Source organism: Antechinus flavipes, chromosome 4 (assembly GCF_016432865.1).
Source record: "Antechinus flavipes isolate AdamAnt ecotype Samford, QLD, Australia chromosome 4, AdamAnt_v2, whole genome shotgun sequence".
In the NCBI taxonomy this organism is placed as follows: Eukaryota; Metazoa; Chordata; class Mammalia; order Dasyuromorphia; family Dasyuridae; genus Antechinus; species Antechinus flavipes.
Genome location: NC_067401.1, coordinates 370,149,573 through 370,175,040, shown reverse-complemented (window position 1 = coordinate 370,175,040; position 25,468 = coordinate 370,149,573). Strand labels below are relative to the sequence as shown.

At 32.7% G+C, this 25,468-nt stretch overlaps 1 protein-coding gene across 1 annotated transcript in view; it reads right to left on the bottom strand.

The window, feature by feature from the left end:
• Positions 1-25,468, bottom strand: part of USH2A (usherin) — a 998,601-nt gene that overhangs the window by 621,947 nt on the left and 351,186 nt on the right. Inside the window, exon 21 of the mRNA XM_051996749.1 lies at positions 12,025-12,155. Within this exon, the coding sequence (XP_051852709.1) occupies positions 12,025-12,155 (131 nt within the window). The remainder of the gene's footprint in view (positions 1-12,024; positions 12,156-25,468) is intronic.

Genomic DNA, 25,468 nt, shown 5'->3' with positions numbered 1-25,468 from the left:
GAGGGATGCCTACTTCTCCAAGAGCATATAATAAACCTTTGTTTTGCTCCTAGAGATATCCCCAGGTTTTATTATTATTATTATTAGGCAGTCACTCATATTCTGAACCACACAGAGCTTTTCAAAATGAAAAAAACAATCATTCTTTGAAATTAGCCTTTGTTTCCCTCAGGCTCCTTACATGTGATACTTTTTTTTTTCATCTTACCTTATTTATTTTTGTTTCCTTTTTCTGACTGTGTCATTTTAAAATTTAAATTAGTCACAGACTTTCCTGTGTATTTTTGTCTCTTCAAACAGTTTCCCTTTTCCTCAAAATTAAAATTATTTTCCTTTGTGTCTCCAGAATTTTTTTTGAGAGTTTCTCACTTCCAACTGTCATCACTTCTTCAAGATTTTCTTCCAAAATATCTCATGTATACTTTCTCAGAAGGCTTTTAAATCATACCCCTCTTTCCTCCAAATCCAGGATGCATGTGAGACTGTTCAGCCTTCCTCTCTTTCTTAGAAATTATAAGATGCACTAATCTCATCCCTCCAAGGCTTCTATTATTGCCCACAACAACCAGTTTCTCTATATTGGAAAGAATCACATCCAGAATTTCAAGTTCACTTCTTCAGTTCTTCTGCCTATTGAAAGTTGATATTGATGGGATTCTAGTAGCAGTCAGAGAGTTGTGGAAATTCCCTTTTGGTCAAAGAATCCTTTGTGAAAGAATTCATGAACCCAATGAATTTTAGGTGGCAAAAATGGAAGTTTATTCTCAGATGAGAAGCCAGCTTTGCTAAGGACTGACTTCGTCAGTGGCAAAGTTCTATGAGGGAAATGGAGGCTGGCACTGAGAAGAGAATGCCTTCTCAGCAAGCAGGGTCCTGGTAGCTATGCCAAAGAGGTAGAGTATGCTACTTTTTTTCTTCTGCAAAAAAACGAGTAAACAGAAACCTATTATATGAGCAGATCTTGGTGGGAGCGGGGGAGGGAGGAAGGTGGGGCTGAGACAGTTTGAGCTGATCAGACCAGGATCTCCCAAATGAAATTACTTTGAAGGCTTTTTCAGCCTGAATTTAAATGGACATCCAGCTATCAAAAGGAGTGATTTGCCTTAGAAATGGCCAAGCCTGAGAAACAGGCTCTCTCACAGACTCCACAGAACCTGGAAGACCCTGATCTCTCAGATCAAAAGGAGACACAATTTCAGAGTGATAATTTTACAGATTAAAGGGAACACAGTTTCACACCCCCATCAATATGATATAGGAAGCCTAATCTTATTCCTCCATATGTTAACAAACTCTTCAGAATTTTTTTAACCCTCTAATACACATGTATAATTTGTTTGGAAGACTTTTCAAAGAGAAATTCCCTTTATAATTGCAAATTAACACCTTTTCTGAGACTTCTAAGGCTCATAGTCTCAGAAAGTTGTCTGGGAGCACCCAAAGATTAAGTGAACTACCTAAGATCACATAGCCAGAATATGTCAAAAGTGGACTTGAACCCAAATATTCCAGGCTAAGGTCTGCTCCCTCTACTTTTCAACCTGATAGTTGTCTCTTTTTCCTCCCTCTCCTAGACATCCACGAAGATTACTGCTAAGAGTATTAACTCCTTGGGGGTAATATTGTTGTCTTAATTATAGTAGGAATCTTATTATAATATTCTAGACACTCAGTAAACACTTTTTTTTATTGTTTTATTGAGCACATACCAGAGATGTCTTGGTAAATATTTAACAACCAACTCTCTGATGGGGGTGGGTTGGATTGGGGGGAAATGGGGATGACCATATAAGTCACATATGGCACACTTTTAAGTTAAACCTATATCATTACTATTTTTTGCCATCGCTTTTCAAAATCTTAGACAATCACAAAACCATAAGTCAAGATGCGGTATGTAGCATTGGCCAAGATCCAAGGGTAAATGTTCACATTGAAAATTTAGCAATTAGTTCTAAATTAGAGTTATCTACCCCAGATTTTAACTATATACTATCTCCTCTAAACAAGAAGGCAAAAGAAATTAACTTTAACTGTACCATGGGGTAGTAGGAAAGTGAAAAAAATAACTGACTTGAAAGTTCTTAAACTTTAAAGCAGTTTACCAAAAGAAATTATAGATATACTTCTATAGTCCTTCACTAGTAAAATAAATAATACATTTGTACTTGAAGGTAAACATGCATTTTGACTTGGAAATTAAACTATGAACTACAAGAATACTGAATTTTCTGTCCAATTCTATTATTTATCTGAAGAAAAAAAAGTAGATGTGTTTAATAGTAAAGTGCATCTTGCTATTGATAATAGATTTAAATTCCTAGTAGATAAAGATTGTTTCTCCTGTTTTGTTTTGTTTTTTAATTTTTATACAATACTTCATAAAGCACTATGGTCTACATACTTCAGTTTATTTGTTAAATTAACTCTTGATGCTTCTTAATTTAGTTGCTAAAAAACATCAACATAACCTGAGGCCATTGTGCACAGAATATTATTGGGCCACTGGGAAAGAATACAGGGCTGAGCATGGAGTTAGTAAGATTTAAATTTAAAAGCAGCCTCTACACTTAATAGATGTATAATCCAGGCAAGTCATTTGATCTGTCTCAGCTTCTTCAGCTGTAAAATGAGGTAGTATTTACTTCACTATGTTGTTGTAAGGACCAAATGAAATATTTGTAAAGCATCTAGCAAAGTGGTTGGCACTTAATTCTTGTCCCCTTCTCTTATTCCTTTTCTTTCAAATAAATAAATTCTTTATTTTTTTTGGTGGGGGGAGAGAAAAAAAACAGTCATAGCTACATTAAGTGAAAAATTATTCTTCCAGATCAAATTTCATTTGCTGGACATCAGTGTTCTCTTGATAGATAGATAGATAGATAGATAGATAGATAGATAGATAGATATAGATATAGATGTCTAGATATCTATATCTGCTACAAAATATTTTAATGATAACTAAATGTCTATATACAGAATTCATGTATTAGAATCTAGTTGTACAGGTCAGTGATTTTATACCAGAGAAGTCTGTGGAGTAATTAGTATTTCTGGTCCTTGATAATAAGAGGGAAAAGGAGAAAAGAACATGGGAAATCAGATAAGTTTGAGAGCACCACAATTAAGAGAACAACCAAGAAAAGGAATCAAAATATGAGCTGTGTCAAACTAAGAAAAACATTAGGTATCAGGATTATGTGAAGATGTGGTCATCTTAAGGAGGAAAACAATTATCCTTTGATAAGGTAAACCTTAACATATTGATAGGTACCTGTGACATTACAAACCATGTCTCTTCTTTTTTTCCTTGTTTTTTTTTTTTTTTTGTTGTTGTTGTTAATGACTTTTGTTTTCAAATTATATTCATTTAGATATGTTATCCCTCATCTAGGCAGCCAATCTTTCCTTATAAGAAAGTTAATTTTGTATTAATGAAAATAATCAAAATACCAACCAATTCTCAAAGCATATAAAACATTCCACATCCACAGCCATTCACCTCTACATAACAAAAGAAATGAAGTTCATTTTCTTATCTCTTCTCCCCACCAAGATTGGTTATTTTAATTAAATAAAATTACATTTCTCATTATGGTACTTTCCATTCATCATTTTGAAAACTGTATAATATACATTGTTTTTACTTACTTCCTTACATATCAGTTTATATGTCTTCCTCTGCTTCTCCAAATACTTGTCATTATTTCTTATACTGTAGAAATGTTTCATTGCAACTATATACCACAGTTTGTTTAGCTATTACATCATTGAGAAGTATGTACTTTGTTTTTAGTTCTTTGTTACCAAAAGATTATTTTTACTAATATGTTGGTACATATGGGGCCTTTCTAGATCAAGGGTATCTTCTTTTCCCCCCTGCATATCTTCAAACTATCTTCCAGACTGACTGGACCAATTCATAACTCCACCAACAATGTATTGTCATGTCTATCCATTTAGTTACTGCATATAACTCTATCTATATGCTATGTATCATTATATTAAATAGGAAAAAAAATTCGATTATGAACTGTGAATTTCACATGCAAAGTATATCACACCTTATACTAAATTGAACTATTTTGATTATATGCTAACTCATTTACCATAAGCACCACCCCCAAAAAGATAATTGAGAGATTTACAAGGGAATTCTATCAAATATTAAAAAATTAATTCCAATATTTTGTAATTATAAATGTCATTTCATGAAAAGTTATCTTAATAAATTCATTAATTAATATAAATATATTATTGACACCTAAATCAGGGAAAGATAAAACAGAAAAAGAAAACTATAAACTATATCACTAATGTCTAGCCTATTACTCAAAAATTCTCATTTTTCAATAATTCATATTAGCTTTTACCTTATATCTTTCTTCTTCTTGGTTAAATCTTGAAAAAGTCATTTATACTATTTGCATTCATTTCCTTTCCTCCAAAGGACCTTCCTCAATCTGGCTACTGACCTCATAATTCAATTGAAATTTCTCACTCTAAAGTTATCCACATTTGGAGGCACCTAGATGGTGCAGTGGATAGAGCACCAGACCTGGAGCCAGGAATACCTGAGTTCAAATCTGACCTCAGACATTTAACACTTAATACTTCCTGGCTGTGTGATTCTGGGAAAGTCACATAACTCCAAAAGCCCCTCCAAAAAGCAAACAAAAAAAATGCATGAAGTTATTCATGTACTCAACTACCAGATGTCAAAGCTTTTTCTCAGTCTTCATTCCTTTAACCTCTCTGACACCATCAGTCACTCTCTGGTATTCACTTTTCTCTAGCTTTTCATGATAATTTTCTCTATTTCTCCTCTTACGTATCTAATCACCCTCATTCTTCTTTGCTGGACTTAAAGTCAAATCCACTAACAATGTGTGTCCCCTAAGATTCTTGTCTAGGCCATCTTCTATTTTATGTCTATATTTCTTATTTTATTTAGTAATCCCATCTGATGTTGAGGTTTCTTCTATCATTTTTTGGGGGGATCAGTGGTATCAAACACAAATAGACACAAGGACTACTCAAAGAATTGGAAATTGGGTAATGGCTGAATAAACTGTGTTATATGGTTAAATGGAAAACTATTGCACTATAAGAAATGAGGAACACAGTAATTTCAGAAAACCTAGATTTACATTAACTGATGAAAAGTGATGTGAGCAGAACAAGGAGAACATTGTACTTTTAAGGACCATGCCAGGGTGAAAGGGCAGGTCAATTCTCCAAGAGTCTTCACAGCTGTGAATTGTGACACTTGAGGGAGTTGCAGGGCAGCCTTTACTGAGAGGTGTTGTTTGTGGACTGGGAATGAAATAAATTGGAGACAGAGGGATGAGAAGAGAGATCTGACAATGCAACAGCTTTTCAGTGGGGAGGTCAGAGAACAGCAACTACCTCTCAGTCTTGTATCATCATCATAATCTGCTCACAAGAAGAAATAATAATTCCAGGTACTGGTTCTGGATTCTGGGAACCACAAGAGTAGCAGATGACATTGTATAAAATAATAGCAGTATTGTAGGATGATCAACTGTAAATGACTTAACTATTCTCAGCAATACAAGAATCCAACACATTTCCAAAGGTCTCATAATGAAAAATGGTATTCACCTCCAGAAAGAGAAGTAGTAAAGTCAGAATGCAGATTGAAGCATACTATTTGGGGGGAGGGATGTTTTTTTTCCCCACAAAGTGACTAATATGAAAATTTTTGTTTTATAATACATATATAACATAGCAAATTGCTTACTGTCATGGGAAAGAGAAAAAAGGCTGGAGGGAGAGCATTTGGAACTTTAATTTTAAAAAAAATGAATTTAAAATTGTTTCATATGTAGTTGGGGGAAATAGAGTATTATTCAAAAAAAAACAAAACAAAAGAAGTGGGGATCCCTAATACATACACACACACACACACACACACACACACACACACACACACACACACACACATATATATATATATACATACATACATATATATACACATATATATATATATCATTGTGGAGTACATATTGACTTACTTTTAAAATATAGAGTTATCTATGCTTTATTATAATTTTGTTTTGTTAAATATTCCCCAATTACATTTTAATCTGGTTTAGGATGCACTGAAGTATATTATGGGCTATATATATGGTATTTGTCTGACACTTCTCCTGTAAATAATTGCCAAATCTATTATCCAGTCTAAGTTCTGTATCCTGTACCACATTACTAACTACCTACTTTTTAGACATCTCAAATTGGATTACCTATAAACATTACTCAGCATGTCTAAGATAGAGCTCATTATCTTTTTCCCCAACATTATTACCTCATCTGAACCTATCCTCTATTGCTATTGAGGATATCACTATCCTTTGGCTATTTCACCAAAGAACTAGTATTTAATTGATTACAGCTATTTTTTGAGGTCAAACATTTAACCAGTTCTAACAGTTGCATAAACTGCTTTTGTTCATCACGTTAGATTTACTGAGGTTTCTTAAATGGAATTGTTCACAAACGAACTAATAATAAATTCTCCCCAAATCCTCTCCTTTCTCAAGCTTCCTTATTATTTTCAAGGGAAATACCATTCTTCTACCCACCAAGGCTTGAAATTTTAGCACCATAGGCAACACCCACACACACACTCTTGTTCATCCCATTGATCCAGTCTTCAGATCTTGTCATTTCTACCTTCAAAATATCTCCTGTCTTCTCTCCATTCATATAGCCATTAATCACCTCTCACCTTCATTATTGCAATAGATATCTAATTTATCTCCTGGCTTTTCTAAAGAATGGACTTAACCATATCAGATCTTTCCTGAAAATGGAGTCAATAAAATTCCTATCTGTTGTTGTTATTGTTGTTCAGCCATTTTTCAGTCATATCCAAATCTTTGTGACTCTCTTTGGAGTTTTCTTTGCAAAGATACTGGACTAGTTTGCCATTTTACAAATTGAGGGAACTGAGGCAAATAGGAAATAGCGACTTGCCCAGGGTCACATAGCCAATAAGTGCCTGAGACAACATTTGAAATCAAGAAGATGAATCTTCCTGATTCCATGTCTGGTATTCTATCTAGTGCACCACTTAGTTATTCTTCTCTATGCCACGATAAGTTAAAAAAAAAAAAAAAGTCCTCTGGACTTTAAAGATCTTTACAATCTGGCTCCTTCTTAACATTCAGGTCAGTTTACAAGTAACTCCTCTAATGACATTCATCTCTTATCTCTATATTTTTTCCACTTCCTGATTCTATACCTGGAATAATACTCTTCCTCATCACTTCTACCTTGTTGATTCCCTGGAAATCCTTTAACACTTGTTTGAATCAAATCTTAACTCTTTAGGAAACCTTCTTCATTATCCCCTTCCCTGTTACTAATGCTTTTGCCCTGACATTTATTCCAGATACTCTCTATAAATCTCTATATATTTGTACTTGGTAATCTACATGATGCGCCTTTATTAGAATACAAGCTCCTCAAATATAGAAAGTATTTCTGCCTTTCTTTGTACCCCCAGAATTAAGCACACTCCCTGTTATATACTAAGTGCTTAATAAATGTTTAACACTCCGTTATCATCTAGTTCTCATCTCTCCATTTTTAACATAAGAATGTCTTGAGATACCTTATAAAATTATTTACTAAAATCTTCTGAACTGTGTATACAAAACAAATTATCAAACTACTTGTTTTACAAAACTAAATAGTGTGGAATTACTATACATTTCAGAAAAGGAAGAGGAATAAGTTTGGAATAACCTGTTCTTGATAAAAAAAAAAAACATACTGACTCTTTGCAATCACTGTTTTCCCTCTAATGATCCATTAAAAAAAAAAAAAATTCCCAGCACTTGAAGACAAGTTCACTAGTTTATAAGAGGGAGAGAGAAAGAAGGAAATGAGTCTTTATTGATTTCTTAATTAATTAAATTATTAATTTATTAAATGCCTACAATACCAGGCAGTGGTATCTTTACAGGTATTATTTAATTTTACATTTGGGGAAGCTATGACTTCATAGGACAATAAATGTTTTGGAAATAGGAGGAAATATAAAGTATCTCATACCATAAACAACTGATCTGGAAAATAGATCAAAGAAAAATATTTAAAGAATCATCGATTGAACTACCTAAAATCCATGACTGCCCTTTTCAATAAAAAAAAAAAACTTATATATCATATTTCAAGAAATTATGTAAGAAAACTGCCTAAACATATTAGAACAAGAAGAAAAAGTGAATAAAGAAAAATTCAGGAATATAATAACAAAATCCAAAGTTTCCAGATCAAATAAAAAAATAGTGCAAACAACCAGAAAGTAAGAATTCAAATATCAAGAAGTCACACCCAGGATCATTCAAGACATCAGTTTAAAAGATACAATTATATAATGGCTCTTAAAAATAAAAGAACTTAATTGAAAGGATAACAATTGCTTAATGAAGAAGTCAAACAACATAGTCAGATGGGAAAATGCTCTCAATCAATATTGATTAGAGAAATGAAAATTAAACTAAATATGAGTTATTTTATATCTATTAGATTAGCTAAAATGATAGAAAGAAAAAGTAACAAATGTTGGAGGGGATATAGAAAAATTCTAACACCAAGTCACCATTGGTGGAACTTTGCACTAATCCAACTATTTTGGAAAACAATCTAGAAGTATTATTAAACTATTAAACTTGGTACACTCACCCACTATTAGGTCTGTTTCCCAAGGTGATTAGGAAAAAAGAAAGGAGCTTATATATTCTAAAATATTTGTAAATATTCTCTTTGTGGTAGTAAAGAATTGGAAATTGAGGGGCTATCCAGCAATTGAGGAATGGTTAAGCAAGTTCTCATTTAAGATTGTAATGGAATACTGCTGTGCTATATGTAATGATGAGCTGCTTTGTTTTAGAAAACATGGAAGGACTTGCATGAAATAATGAAGAGTGAAATTAGCAAAACCAAGAGAATATTTTGCATAGTAACAACAATATTGTTTTAAGAATAACAATGATTAAGTCATTTGGATATTACAAATACTCAAATCAACTACAAAAGGTCTATGAAGGAAAATGTTACCTAAATTCAAAGAAAGAACTGATATACAGAAGCATTTACGGGATGGTTTTATATATATTTATAAATAATGATAGCCTTCTTTAGGATGGGATGGTGAGGAAGAGGAGGAGGAAAAAAAATTTTAAGTGCACAGCAGAGAACAAAAGAAAACTAAGAAAGAAGCACAGAAAAGCAAAGTACCTTGAAAACAGTATAATATTTATTAAATGATTTTTTTTTAAAAAGTAAATAGTATGAACTAGAAATCTATGGTTTTATATTGAATCCTCTTTTTATGTTGTGCTTTGTACATGGAAATTTTTTTTTGGTTTTGTTTGTTTTTAGTTTTTTGTGTCAAAGTTCACAGTGAATAAAAATTTTGAAAAAGAAAAGTCATCGTTAATGATTGGCACATGATAAACTAATAAAAATAAGGATACTATTTAATTTAAAAGTATAGTATCATTTCAAACAAAATGTCAAGATACTTTGTAGCATTAAGTAAAACAATAAAATTCATTAAAAAAAAAAACTAACTAAAAAGTTAAGGGAAATAATGTCCAAAGTGGGAATGAAAAGGGAGGAGTATTTCTAATGTTGAAAATGCAATATAAAATAGTAATCATCAAAATTAAATGTTATTGATTAGAAGATTAAAAAGTAGATTGTGTAGCTATGTGAAGAAAAAAGTCAAAGTAATTTAACTTAATAGGATTCTATAAACACGAGAACAAACTTACTTGAAGCAGTAAGGTAAAAATTAATTTAGGCAAATAGTGTATATCATGTACCACAATAAGTTCAAAATGGATGTATAAATGTTCTTAAAGTTAGATATGATTAAAAGCTACAGGTAGCCTTAATTCACAAAGAGGGGCTTAGATATAATCACCAAGTATGAAAACACATAACTATGACTGCTTTTGAATAAAAAATATTGCACAGAGCTACTAAATACACAGAAAAAATGAAAGCATTCTTCTTAAGGTAGGGGAATATTTGCATAAAATCTGATAAAGGTGTGATATCCAAGATTCCAGATATATGTTATGAAATCCTATGCTTCCCCAAACCAAAGATACAAAAATCTGCATGGTTTTATAGATGCAGCTGATAGACTTTTATTATGATTTTTTTGTGTGTGTGTTAATCTTTTCTCTTGAGCAAGACTATAAGATTTTTGAGGGCAGGGAATGTGTCAAATAAGTACTCATGGTGCTTAGCATGATAGAAGCAAAAAAAAAAAAGTTGAATTTAAGATTTTACAGTGAGAAACAATAATACTTAAGAGATTTCAAATCATATGTCAGTAACTGTTAAACTTATTTTTAAATATGTTAAATAACATAAAAGTTTTAAGGCCACCACTTCATAATCAGATCTATATCACAAATTATCTACAGTTATATTCTCAATTCTATCCATATTTACAATTCTATGTTATTGGTTATTCTCAACTATTCCTATTCTTGTTAGAGAGGTATGCATGATGATTTGTTATCAGTCTATGGAAGGAGAGAAGAGAAGGGAATTGTTTCAAGATATCCCACAGCTCCCTTCTAGAAGAACCAGGAATACATTGTACACAACAACAGCAAGAATGTGCAATGATCGACTATGAAAGACTTGGTTCTTCACAGTGGTTCCGTGATTCAAAGCAGTCCCAATAGACTTTGGACAGAAAATGCCATCTGCATCCAAAACCAAATCAAACCAAAACAAAACTATGGAGATTGAAGGTAAATCAACACATGCTGGGTTCACTTCTTTTTTCTGTTTGTTTGTTTTTTTAATCTCTTTAATTTTTAAAAATAAAGTGATTTTTAAAAAATCATTGGATTTTCCTTTTTGCTCTGATTTTTCTCTCTCAACTTAATTCATAAAGCAATGTGTGTCAAAAATTAATTTGTTAATTTTTCAAAAAAAAAGGATTTGGGTTTGAGTCAGAAGGCTTGAATTGGAATTCTGATTTTTATACTTAATGGTTAGTAGCTAAATGGTAAAGTGTACATACTTGGAATTGGCATGAGAGTTTGAATTCTTTAAATATTGGTAGCTGCATGATTCTGGAAAAATCATTTAACCTCTGTTTCAATTTCCTCATCTTTAAAATGGAAGTAATAAAAATACCTACCTTTCAGGGCTGTTGTGTGGATTAAATAAAATATGGGCAAAAATCTTTGCAAGTCCTGAAGTACCATATAAATTCTAGATATTATTAATAATTATTCTTTGTTTCACCTGATATAAGTTAATTTATCTCTCTATGATGACTTTTTTATCTGTAAAATAAATGGATTGGACTAAAAAAAAGAAAGATATGTGTGTATGACATACTTTTAACTACTATTGGCCCTAATTTTTTCTCCATCACTTTACTGAATCTAAACATTCAACAAAATAATAATTTAACCTTTGATTTGTAGCATTTGCTAATTTCCAAAGTATAAATACTCAGACTGGAAATTTAATAGGTATGATCTAAATCTATAATTCTCTATCATTTGAAATATTCGATATAAGGTCAAAGCTATTTCTCCAAAAGCAAGAAGATAAAGTATGTGAACAAACAGTTCTCATAATAAAAATTAAAACCTAATAATAACCATATGAAACAATATTTTATATCACTAGACAATGAAGAGAAGTCCAAGCCTCAGGTCAATAAAGTTCATCTTCCTGAGAAAAATCCAGCCTCAGATATTTACTACCTGAATGACCTATGCAAATTATTTAACAATATCTACCTCAGTTTCTTCAAATGAGTTCTAAACAACTGAGCTAATTAGCTGATCGCAAAAATCTCAATCAACCTTCATTGAATCATTGTGAATATTCACTGATTAGGAACTAGGGTATTGAAGGGATGATAACCCAGTCCTTGCCTTCAGGAAACTTAGAAAGAAGACTGTTTAAATTATTTTTTCTTAAGCTTTCATAGTCTCTTACCTGAGGATCATAAAGAAAGTAAGGACGTCCTCTCTTCAGCTGAAGTGCAAAGTATTCCTCTTGATTGCCAGGTGATACCGCTAACACAATCAAACCCTCAGGTTCCCTTGTTCGAAAGTTGACCTTGATACCTGGTAAGAAAAATGCAATCAGAAAATCAGTCCTAATTTTACTGCTAACTCTTTCAGCTAAAGGTGCATTTACTTCCATTATTATTTATGATGCATTGAGTACCGATAAGAAAATCACATTCAGCAGTGTACTGGAATATCCCCTTTACTATTTCACTTTGAATTAGAACCTGCTCTTGAAATTCAAGTCTTCTTTGCTAAACTGCTCATCAATCAATACATGATAAGACAGTGCCTACTTTTCAAATTTACAAACCAAGTGATACCCATGAGAATGAAAAAAAAAAAAAGTGATGTCTGTACCAAAGTAGAATCAACATTTCAATATAAAAAAAAAACTTATTTATCATATCATAAAAATGAAAGAAAAAAATGTTTGTTTAAAGCATAAAGACAAAGAACTATTTTTTACAATGAGATCATGGTTCATGCAGGATCAAAGTGTTCTTTTCTATTCACCACAGCCACCACAATGTTATGTTCCTCATTAGACTCTCAGTTCCTTGAGGACAGGGCCAACTTTGCTTTTGTATTGTTATTCCTTAACACTGTGCTTCACATATTGTAAGTGGTTTTTACTTCTTTTTTTCCATTTTTTTTACTCAACAGCAAGATTTGACAATACTTGAAATACTTGCCAGAGCCATATATCAAATAAAACTGCTTGGTATACCAAGCTATCACAGCTATTTCCTAATCTCTTCCATGCATTGTCTCAGAACACAATTACTGTTAAACTTTACATTTTTCAACAACAGGGTGATATGGCAATCAAGAAAACTAATGTTTGGCAGTGTGAGGAGATTTACATTACACAAGATTAGAGGGGGTATATAAGTCTTACCTGTACTCTGCCCCAGACAGACATCTAAATATAAACATAGTGTTATAATTTGGGATTCTAGTTTTAGGAAGAGTATTGAAGAGCTGAAGAATGCTCAGAACATGTATAAAGATGACAAAGGGTTTCCAGTTTATATTTGGCTAAATAAAATAAAGATGTTTAATATGCAAAATAACGTTTGGGGGAGAAGGATATTTTTTAAAGAAAAAGCTCTAGATCAAAGGATTGATATTTTAGACAAACAGATTTATTTAAATGCAAATATGCATGTATTAAAGCATACACATATGTATATATGGATGTATATATGCATGTAAATGGATAACACCACCTTGAGATGTGCTCTATTTTTTCTCTCTGGAGACCTCCAAGCTAGGATGAAATAGTCATTTTCCATAAATTACTAAATGCAAAGGATATGTTGCTTCATATATATAGACTGGATGATCTAGGTAGCTCTTTACTTCCTTTCCAAATCTCAGATTTTGTGACCTTTTAATTGCCAAATGATTGAGACTTTTTTAAAAAAAGACAAAATATAAATGTATAACAAATTCAGATGGAAAAAAAATGAGGTCCCTTTTAGCTTGAACTATGCAATCTGATCTCATTGCTTCCCTATCTCAACTACTCCATCATTTCAATTTATTTCCTTTTCCTTGAATTCTCAACCGATTCCTTACCCTACACATAGAGCAAACTCCCATTTAAGTGAAAAGACTGAAATCATTTTAGATAAAATGCTCTAACATCCCTCCCCCATATTTCAAAATTTCTCTATGTCTACACCCATTTCCCCCTTCCTGTTCCAAAGGATGAAGTGATAGTCTCAGTTTCTTATCATTGTTAACCACTCCCTACTCATAGTGTTTTTTAAAGCTAATTTTATTTAATTTTTTCTGTGACCTTTTTTAAATTTAAAGCTTTTTATTTTCAAAACATATACATAATTTTCAACATTCACCACTGTAAAACCCGTTGCTCCAAATTTTTTTCTCCCCATCCTTCCTCTCATCCTCTCCCCAGATTGCAAGTAATACAATACATTAAACATGTGCAATTATTTTATATATATTTCCACAATTATTATACTGCTCAAGAACAATCAGTTGAAAAAGGAAAAAAAATGAGAAAATAAACAAAATGCAAGCAAACAACAACAAAAATAGTGAAAACACTAGGTTGTGATCCACACTCAGTCCCCACAATCCTCTCTCTAGGTACAGATGGCTCTCTCCATCATAAGACCATTTGAATTGGCCTGAATCACCTTGCTATTAATAAGAGTCATATCCATCAGAAATGATCACCACATAATCTTGTTGTTACGTACAATGTAGTCTTGATTCTAATGACTTCACTTAACATCATTTTGTAAAAGTCTCTCCAGGCTTCTCTAAAATCATCTTCCTGATCATTTCTTATAAAATAACAATATTCCATAACATTCATATACCATAATGTATTCAGCCATTCTCCAACTGATGGGCATCCACTCAGTTTCCAGTTCCTTGTCATTACAAAATGCTATCAACATTTTTGCATATGTGGGTCCTTTCCCCTCCCTTATGATCTCTTTAGAATATAGGCCCAGTATATACACTGCTAAATCAAAGGGTATGCACAGTTTGATAGCCTTTTGGGCATAGTTGGGAAAGGTGGGATCAATTCACAACTCCATCAACAATGTATTAGTGTCCCACTTTTCTCACATCCCCTTCAACATTCATCATTATCTTTCTTCTGTCATTTTAGCCAATCTGAAAATTCTCTTCATAGGAAATCCTCCTCCAGGATGGATCCTTAATCCATCAATTGTATTCTTTTAAAAGAATTTTATGTTATCTTCTTCTCCATTTGGTTCATTTGCATCATGGCATACCCCTACAAATATGTGCAAGTACATACAATACTAAAAGAGCTTTCTTTCAATCTTACTACTGAATCATATTATCATTATGATTCAGATTTTTGTAGAGTGCCTACTAAGCAAAAATAAGATTTAGTAGAAGCCTCAGAGTCTAGACCTAAGGTCAGGTACCACCTCTTAATACCTTTATACTAGTATCTTAGGATACTCTAAAACAAAGAAGATGCTGAATTGTTGCTAGTCCTTATTAGTGGAGACAATTAGTTCCCTAAATCAATGAAATCACAGGTCTAGACAAAACAACATTTTTAAGTACAAGGCACTGTACTGAGTTCTAGAAATATAACAATGAAAAATAGCATGATCTCTGCCCTCAAAGAATCTAAAATTCTAATGAGGAGGAGAAAAGCTACATACAAATAACAATGATAAAAGCCAAAATGTAACAAAGACAAAGCAGAGATCCAAAGTGCTAGGAGAAAAATGAAATATCATTTTTTTAGAAGGAAGACCTAGAAAGACTTCATGGAAAAGACTTGTTATAATGGACTCTCATTCTCACATTCAGATATTAGATGTCCCTGGACTCTTTGCCATATACTAAAGAGTACACATTTCATCAACTCAGATAATTAATTATCCTGACTTCATTTTTGGAGTGCCCAGCACTACCAACATGAGAATCAGATCCAAAGTCAAGGCTCTCAATTCTATGTGATATTCATGTAGGCATGCCAATTCCAATACATATTGGCAAACACACCCTTTTACAGATCATAACAAATCACTGCTTGAACCCCCTCACATAATGTTTACATTTCTAACCCTATTAAACTCATCTCACTTACTTTACAAGTGCAAACTTAAACACAGTCATCTGCTTCCATATCCAATCTGCTTTTATTCCTGTAGCTCTATTTCTGCAAAGTCTTATATTGTCTCAAACTCTCTGTTCTCATGGCTACTACTTTAACCTAGGCTTTTATAAGTGGCTACCTGGATTATTACATTAGTCTTACAGCTATATTGATATTCCTTCTTGGTGCACAACTGTGATTATGTCACTTTCTCCTACCCCTCCCCCCCAAATTGTTTTTTTACTTATTCCCCATTGCTCAATAACAAAATTCAAAGAATATTTTTAAATTATATTTTTGCACTTTACGTCAACTAATTTTACAATATACTTAAATGAATGTTCAAAATACTGTCACTGTCCATACATGAAAAATCTTTAATTTGCAAGTTCATTTGTCACCTCTCCCCCAAAAATCATTTAACTATAGCAACAATTCAAACACATAAAGGAAATGAAACAAAATTCGATAAATTGGGGGAAAATTTAATATAACATAAGGCAACTTGTATAGTTCAGCTTTTGCCAAGGTTTTTCAAATAACCAGCCTTCTATTTTTCTCTTTCTTTTGCAGATACAAAAAAAAGATTAGTAATGAATGGGTTTCTTATACAAGGAACCTATGAAAAAAATGAAGATGTGCACCTACAGTGCAAATTTATGTTATTGACTGTTAGTTAATTATCTCTGTAGATATAGTTAAAGAGTATCCTTTGAGCCACACACTTTTAATCATATAGTCAATTCTCTGAATGCATTAAATCCACAACTGAACATGTTTAGATATGAATGCATCAATCTTATTAGAGTGCAGTAGCATCCAATAGATACAACATCTTTAACGCGAATGTGCATTCAGTTTTTATCTTCATAGAGAAACAGAAAAAAAAAAAAAAAAAGGAAAAAGAAACTCCTCCAGGTTTTGAAAGAATTTAGTTTAAAACCAAAAGAAGCAGCAAAGAAAATAGTGTACACAAGGTATATACCATTGGAAAGGGTTGGGAAAATCAGAATGTTTTAAGACTTTTCCACTAGATTGAGGAAAAAATACTAAGGAATCTAATCTCTGGGAAAACCAGAATATTTTAAAACTTTCCCACCAGATTGAGTAAAAGACATCAAGGAATCTAATTTCTGCGAAGACTGAGAAATCATAAACACCACCCTGTTCCAGTTTTGGTGTTTCCTAAAAAAAAAAAAAAAAGTAATTTTCTTAAATTGTTAACATTGTGATTAAAAATATTTGTGATGGCAATATGACATAGCATTCTTTAGTATTAGGTTTAATAGTTTAATCATCCTTCTCAAAGAGAAAATCTTCCTTTCTCTTATTTAAATTCTTATTCCCTTGTTTTTTTTTTTTTTCTGCAGATAAAGAGCCATCAGTAAACCTCTGTACTCTCAAATAAACTTTTTAAGTACCTAAAGAGAGTTAAATTACACTTCCCTCAAGTAAGGCTAAGAGTAAGTATTTTTGTTATTGGGGGTTTTTTTGTTTGTTTTTTTTTTTGGGTTTTGTTGTTGTTAAAAACTGTTGATTCATAAGGAGAAAAGTTATCTACAGGATTACATGAGAATAAAAAGCGACTTAATTTATTTCAATTGGAAAAATGGGTTAGAAAAAGAAGTGAGTTAAATTCATTTTAAAAATTACTAGGGAATGGACATGATCTAATAATTATGGAACTTATGGAAGTTCCTCTCCCCATTCCTCAATAAAGATCAGAAAAAGGAATTATGTGGAATTATGTGCACCAACAATTCATGAGATAGCATATTGCATAAAATAAAAACCACACAAAATAACATTGGAGAACTCAAATATAGACAGCTCCCACATAAATACATCCCCATCAGATTACAAAAGTAAGGTACAGTGAGACGAAATAAATACCCAGACATGACTCAGGGTTCAATGATAAAGATCCCTTTTGTTCCCCACGGTAATATTTCTGCTTGAACAGACTGCTCTCCCCAACTTCTCAAGAGGCAGTAGATTCTATCCTTTCCTGACAAGTAAAGAGAAAGTGACTAAAAAGGGAATGGGATGAGGGTAGGGGACTGGAGCTACAAATAGGAGAGAAAGCACACTAAATTCTTAGAGCCTTAGACCCTAGTTTAGGCCAATTGCCTTTTTTCCTTCCCCACTCCTCACCCCCCAAATCAATTTACTTAGTACACCCCTAAGGTAAAAGTTGAACAATAGGGAATTTAGAGAAGTTATCTATAGGGAGTATCTTGAGGGAGCATGTTTCAGTCCTCTATTATGCAGGGAAAAAATGAAAGCCCAAAAATTCAAAGAATAAATTCTGGATTAAGATTTAAATCACAAGCAGATGAATAGAAAGCATCATAAGCAAGGATGAATAACTGAAACCTCAAAAAGAAAATGAAGTACATCAAACTAATATTTGAAATAGTTTATATTTTCTCAATGAAAAATGATTTTACATTAATCTACCCCTCCCACTAATACCCTTTGCATACAAAAGGATTGAAACATGCATATTGATACTCTCTCAAGTACCACTTCTCCAAATTCCCCATTGTTCAATTTATGCCTTTCCTTTGACCTACTCTTCCACTCTACTTCAGCACAGAGGCTATATTCTTGATCTTGCCATCACCCACAAATATTCCATTTCCATGTTCATAAACACTGAAATTCCATTTATCTTATCAAATCTCCCATGACACTTCTTCCTCTCCTTCTCTTAGCGGGGAATTTTGCCTCATATTTGAAAATATGTGTGTGTGTGTGTGTGTGTGTGTGTGTGTGTGTGTGTGTGTGTTTATCCTCACTTGTCTCACAAAGAGGTTGCCCTTCTTTTACCAATGCAAACCCCTCAAAATGTCCTTTGAATCCATTCCATTAAGACTTCCTAGCATATCATCTCTCCATTCCTTATTTATCCAAAGAATTTTCCTAAAGCACAAGTCTCATCATATTAAATATATGCCCCCAACTACACTCCAATGGCTCCCTATCATCTCCAGGATCAAATATAAAATACACTATTTGATCTCTAAAAGCCATTCTTATCTTAGCAGAATTATTTTAGTTACTCTCCTCCAGTCTGATGTATCAGCCCATCCACTCAACATTACAACTCAGTGTTTTTTCTCTGGCAAAACCCATGCTTGGAATGTTCTTCCTTTCCTCCCTTACTATTTGAGTTGTCTGGATTCCTTAAAAATTCTGTTAAAATATCATCTTATATAATAACTTTTCTGTGCCCCCATCCTCCTTTACAGTGATTTTTTTTCTTTTATTACTTCCCCTTTACACTATATGCATATATTCAATTAGAAAATAAACTCTTTAAGAACAGTTCTTTTTTTGCCTTTTTTTTTTTGAATCATTAGAACTTAGTCCATTGTCTATTATATAGAAAACACTCAGTAAATACTTGTTGACTTTGATTGAAATAAAAGAAAGGTATTTTTCACAAGCTACTTCTGCCACTATCACATTTTTCTTCTTTCTTTCCCCAAAAAAACCAACATTCAAAATTATCATTTAATCTCTCCAATCCTCAATCTTCCCATCTGTGAAATGGAACTAACTATAAATATATTTTCTACCTCTGGGATTGTGAATAGTATTGTATTACCTTTAAACTTCTGTAGAAATTTGAGCAGTCATCTGCTGAGAACTTCCAATAATCTAAGTTCTAATTATCTCTATGATATTGTCTCATTTTGAAGAGCTGAGTCAGGGATACCCTTATGTGAAATGTTGTCACTTATGTCTTATCACTGATGTTTCATTTAGAATTGTACACAATTAAATGTATTGATCCAAATGGTTGGGGAAAGAGCTGACAGCACAATTTCAGCAAACTATAGGAAAGCTGCCCATACAGATTTAGTATATCAAGTACTATAGAGAAGTAGATATGAAATTGCAAGACTATCAGAATAATTTAGAGACAAAATCAAGAGGGAGGGATGGTAATAAAAATTTAGATAGTCAATAGCTCAAAGGTCTTTATGTATGAAAAGCAGGAGATTTAAACTATAGATCTTAATGCTATAGAGAGAACAGGGTGGTAAGAGAAGTAAAAATATGTAGTGAGAAGTCACTCTTCAAGAAAAGAAAACAGAAATATAAAGCAATTAGCAACTTGATACTGCTTGAGAATCTCCTCTCAGTCAACATACATGACAAATTCCTATTAGTACTAGGCTTTGGCAAGAAGCTACTAACTACCAAAAAAAAAAAAAAGCTAAGGAAATATCTTATATATTCTAAGAAAAATGGGTTTGTAATAAAATATGGATTTGTAACCTTTAGTGTATGGTCAGAGTTATTATACCTTAAGATACACCCTTAAGGCAAATACCAGAGAATAAATTTCTTTACTTCCCTGCACTAGAACTCCAGCATTTAGGAGGATATTTGTCCTAATTGCAGATATCCCAGCAAGAGTAGAGTTAAAAAAAAACACAAATAATGGGAAGAAGCAATCCTACCATGTCAGAGCTCTGGGGGAAGAAAACTACTATCCTTCTTCCCTTGCATCACATTGTCATTTCCACATGAATCCTATCAAACATCCCATTCCTTCCCCAGATTCTCAACCTGACTTCATTAACCTAGGCAGAATATAAATACAGTGCCTAGCAACTTTCAGGGGTAGAACCAGGATGACAGAGTAAAGCCAGGAAGCTGCTTAAACTCTCCAAGTTGTCTTTGAAAAACCACATGAAACCAAGGCTCTGAACAGAGTGTAATGAAATGAAACTACTCTCCAACTTGAAATAGACTAAAAAAAACTTTAAGAAATGTCAGTCTCACTGGGATGAAAAGGGTGTTCAGCCCAGCTCAAGTAGACTCTGGGAAAGCCAATGAGAGCGTCTTAAAACTAAAATTCTCAGTCCTGCCTCAGTAGAGGAGCAAACCAATGGGGCAATTTCCAGTCTCACTTCAGAAGGCAAACTCTAGGAAACCAGCTTGTTTCCTGAAAAGAACAGGCAAAGCTACTCCTTGCAAACACAAGGGGCCCTTAAGCTCAAAAGTAAGACTCAGACCTGCACAGAAAGCTTGGGACAATGCCACCTTTACACCAGGAGCAGAGCTCAACCGTAAAAGTGTGGAGGGGGAAGGAAATATCAAAAGAAAAAGAGCAAGAAACAGAAAAGAACCTTGACCATAGAAAGCTACTGTGGTGACAAGAGCAATTAAAACACAAACCCAAAGGACAAAATGTGAACATAGTGCCTGTATGCAATACATGACACCTGAGGTCAGGAATGTTGGTGGAATATACCTGGCTTAGTGTATCATGGAATATCTGTCTTTTGTTGACTCGATGAATTCAATTGCATTTCCTTCTAACTTGACATAAGACCATCAATCATCACTTTTTTTTTTTTTAGTTTGGTTGCCCAGAAAGGTTTAAAACTACCTGACTACACTTTTATCTATCCTATATATCTTCATCTTGTTCACTAAACTCATATAAGATATAGTTAAATGTTATATTGAAACCTAGCAATATTATGAGTATAGTATTCACATGTCATGCCATTCCCATCAAACAAAAGAAAAAAAGCTGATTTGAAATGACTTGTTTTTGTTGAATTCATACTAACTAAAAGTGACCACCATTTCTCTTACTTACAAACCAACATCTAACAATGTATTCTAAAATTTTCATAAATTAAAGTCAAGTCTTCCAGCCTAGGAGTGGAAGATAACCAATAGCTCCCTGCCCTATGTAATAAGAGATTAGATTTAGATGCTCCTAACATGCTGAAGTCATGATTCTACAACTGAGCATCAGTGAACACTTTTAATCATCTAATATATTTTGTTTTATATATGAAAAGTATTGTTTTTCTTCCCTCGATTAGAATTTTATTACTGGTTTCAATATAACATATTGATAAAGAAGAGAAATAAAAATCATGAAACAAAATTGAAATTAGACTTCTTTTCTCATAGACTGCAAAATAACCATTATTTGGTCATCTATTGTCTCAAAAATAAAAATGAGCAGAAAAATTAAAGACAGGCAATAGTTAATACTTGCTCTTGACTACACTTGAATAACCATGAGTGGGGATCAAATAATTCACATCTGCATAGTTTTATAAGGTTTACAAAACACTTTCCTTATTTAACCACTTGACAAGTGGTAGTATTGACAAATAACCACCTGTCTTTTTCATTAATGAGTTTTAATAGATTCCAATTACATAAACATAGTATAACAAAACATTTCACACTACATGGTTTAACTCTAAATAATTATATTTGTAAGCATAGTTATAGTAAATATAAACACATAAGTATGCTACATGTATATATATATATATATATATATATATATATATATATATATACACACTTATACTTATAACTATTGAAGCTACAGGAATAGAAAACACAATACATTAAAATATGTGGGCATGGTTCCTTTCAGATGATGGACAAGACCAAATTTCAGGAAGTTCAAAACAGTCTTGCTACTTTAGATTCTAATATTCTCTTTCCAGCTGTTGAGTTGGAAAGTGACAGCATGAACTCCTCTAGCTGTAATGTCCAGGTGATATGAATCTGTACCAGCTCTTGATGGTACTGACTTTTTGCTCATTATTCTCTTTTATATAAACAAGTGCATGGACATATGATTCACCTCAGTTATGACCAGCCTTTATATCCCAACCCTGTCTTTTAGACAAGGAGAAATGTGTTCCTTATAACATCACTCCATACCCCCCTTAGATATCTTTGCTCTTCTCTTTTGTTTACTAGTATCAACCAAGGTCTCATTCACTATGGACCAAAACTCTTCTGCCCCTCCAAAATTCCACTCCTCATTCCAGTCTTTACTTTTGATTTCTGAGTCTTTAATACATTTGCTGATCCTTCAGAGCTTTGTAGATACTAACTTGATCTGTACTTGCTACACTTACTAAGCAGCTAGCAAGATGATAGAGTAGATAGAGCATTTGTTCTTGATTAGAACTACCATAGAAGAGGAAGAGTGGCTTGGAATCTTTGAATTTTATTATTTAAAACATGAAATTCTAAAGCAAGGAGGAAACTAGAACTTCATAGTTATCCCTGAGACTTGACTTAAAACTTGACATGGAATAACTATATTTTTCAAAAAGAAAAGAAGATATACCTCTTTGAGGAAATCTATGAACCAGAGAAAAAGTGATGGCAGAGAGGATCTGAGAATCAGTAAACGGAGAAAAAAGTGATGACATCAAGAGAACATGATTTCTCTAAATCAAAGCAAATGTTAATTTGACTTGCCTTAAAAATAATTTCATGGTTCAAAAGATAAAGGAAGCAATGATAGTATTGTTATTTTGGACCTTATTCTGAATGACAAGTAGAAACAGGTTAATGAAGTCAAAATAATAGAAATATTGGGGAAAGTGATAAACCATTTTTTTTTGAATTTGGGGTAAAGTGAAGAAAATGAGCATAGGCAAATTTAAAACAGCTTAATGGCAATAAGGTGATGCAATGTATAGAATATCAGGCTTGAAGTTAAGAAAATCTTTCTTAAATAAGTTCAAATCCAATCTCAAACTACTATGTTAACCTGAGCAAGTTACTTAACCCTGTTTACCTCAGTTTTCTCATCTGTAAAATGAGCTAGAGAAAGAAATGGCAAATCAGTGTCTTTGCTAAGAAAATCCCAAAGAGAGTCACAAGGAGACAGATATAACTGAAAAATTACTATACAAATTTTTAAGAGTTTAGAGAAAAGATAGAATCCCATGGTCTTAGAAATTGTTGCATTTTTTTAAAGGGGAAGTTGAAAAGAAGAAGAAAAGGTTCAATAAAGATGAAAAACAATGAACAGAAGAGAAGAGTGGCCAATTTTTGTTTTGGTTCTGATTTCTCTTTTTGGGGAAGATGATTATTCAAGTGGAAAGGAGAAAAGGAAAACTATCCATACCAAGTTAAACTCCAAGAGAAGATGCACAATGAATGCTAACAGATCACTTAACTTAAACTAATCCACAATGAACAATATTGAAGGTACTGAAAGCAATAGTACATGGGTGTTGGTGTTGAAATCTTGCCAGTGATTTCTGAAAAACTTTGAAAAACTATCAAGAACAGCAGAGGAAAGGTAGATCTAAAGACAATCAATTAAAATTGTCTTTCTTTTAAGAAAAGGAAAAAAAGAAAAATAAAATTTAAAAATTATATTGCAGTGAACTTGATTTCAATTCTTGGCAGAAATTGTAGAACATATTAAGTGAATCATTTGTAACATTTTAGAATAGGAAATGATTATTAATTAGAGCCTGTATAGGTTCACCAAGCATCATTAATGCCAGACTCAAAACACTGTTATCAAGATCACTAGATTCACAGATTAGGAGATTTTTATAAGTATAATGTACCTGAATTTCAACAAAGTATTTGACGCTTTCTCATACTATCCTTGTGGATGAAATGGGATGACATGGGTTTAGTGATAATATAATTAGGTATATTAAGAACTAGTTGAGTAAACAAAAATGTTATTAGTGAAATGATATCAATTTGGAGAGGTTTCTGAAGAAGAATGCTTTGAAGATTTGCCTCTTGTCTTCTGACCAACATTTTAATTAATGATATTGTTAAAAGAATATATAGCATTTTTCCAAATTTGCAGCTGACATTATATTCATGACACATGCAACATGAAGGGAACTATGTTATAGACAAGTAATAGACAATAATAAAATAATCTGTGTCAAAAAGTTCATATTCTGCATGTATCATGTCTGCAGATAATAAAATACAAGGTCATCTGAGAAGGAACAGAGAACTAACAACTTTATAAAGATTATACTTGAGCTATTTTTTTAATATAGATAATGCTTTCTTAGAGGCTGAGGATAAGGAGAAATGTCTTCTAGGTAAAGGAAGACAGAGATAGCTTTAGAAAAAATCTGAAGATGACATGCCAACTTTTACAATCTATTTTAGCTGGAATGTAGAGTATGAGAGTTGAAGGTGGATTTGAGGAAGATTTAAATTCCATACTGATGGGATTATATTTCATTCTAGAGATGATAAGTAGGCAAGTGTCAAGTGATCTACTAGTATCTCATTTCATTTAGATCCCGAGCTTGAACTATCAGATTGACCTCAATCAGTCCTAGCCCATAAGAGATGGTATTCAAGGAACTCAATGATTCTTAAGTTTTTCTTTCTTGACCTGTTTTCTAGGATAGTTATTTTTATAATAGCTACATCAAGTGGTCTCCCAACTTTTCATTCTCTTCACATTGTTCTGAACTTTCTTATTGAAGGATCACATTCTCTTTAATTCATTCCATTTTTGAGGAAGACCATTATTTTGATCGTATTTTTATCTTCTCTTCTTCAGTATTTATTATCCTTCCAACTCCCCAAGAATCTTAATTATTCTTCTGTGGTTGGAATCCTTGTAGCGAAGAATTTATTTTTTCCAGAGTTCTATTTGCATTTTTATAGAGTTGCATTTTTCTTACAGGTTTACCTCTTGGGTTTATCTTAATCCATGATGTTTCACTGTTATATTTGAATTTTTCTTCTGTTTAATCTTATCTCCAGGCTCAGTTACTGGATAAATACTTTAAGTCAATGCTAGACCTCATTCCCCCTCCCCCCCACACACACTTTGGACAGGGAAGAAGAGTAGACCTTACCTAGTCCTGTCTCCTTTGCAGTTCTGACAATGACCCTGATTCTGCCCCATTGAAACTCTAGATCTGGAATCTGAAAACATGCCGTA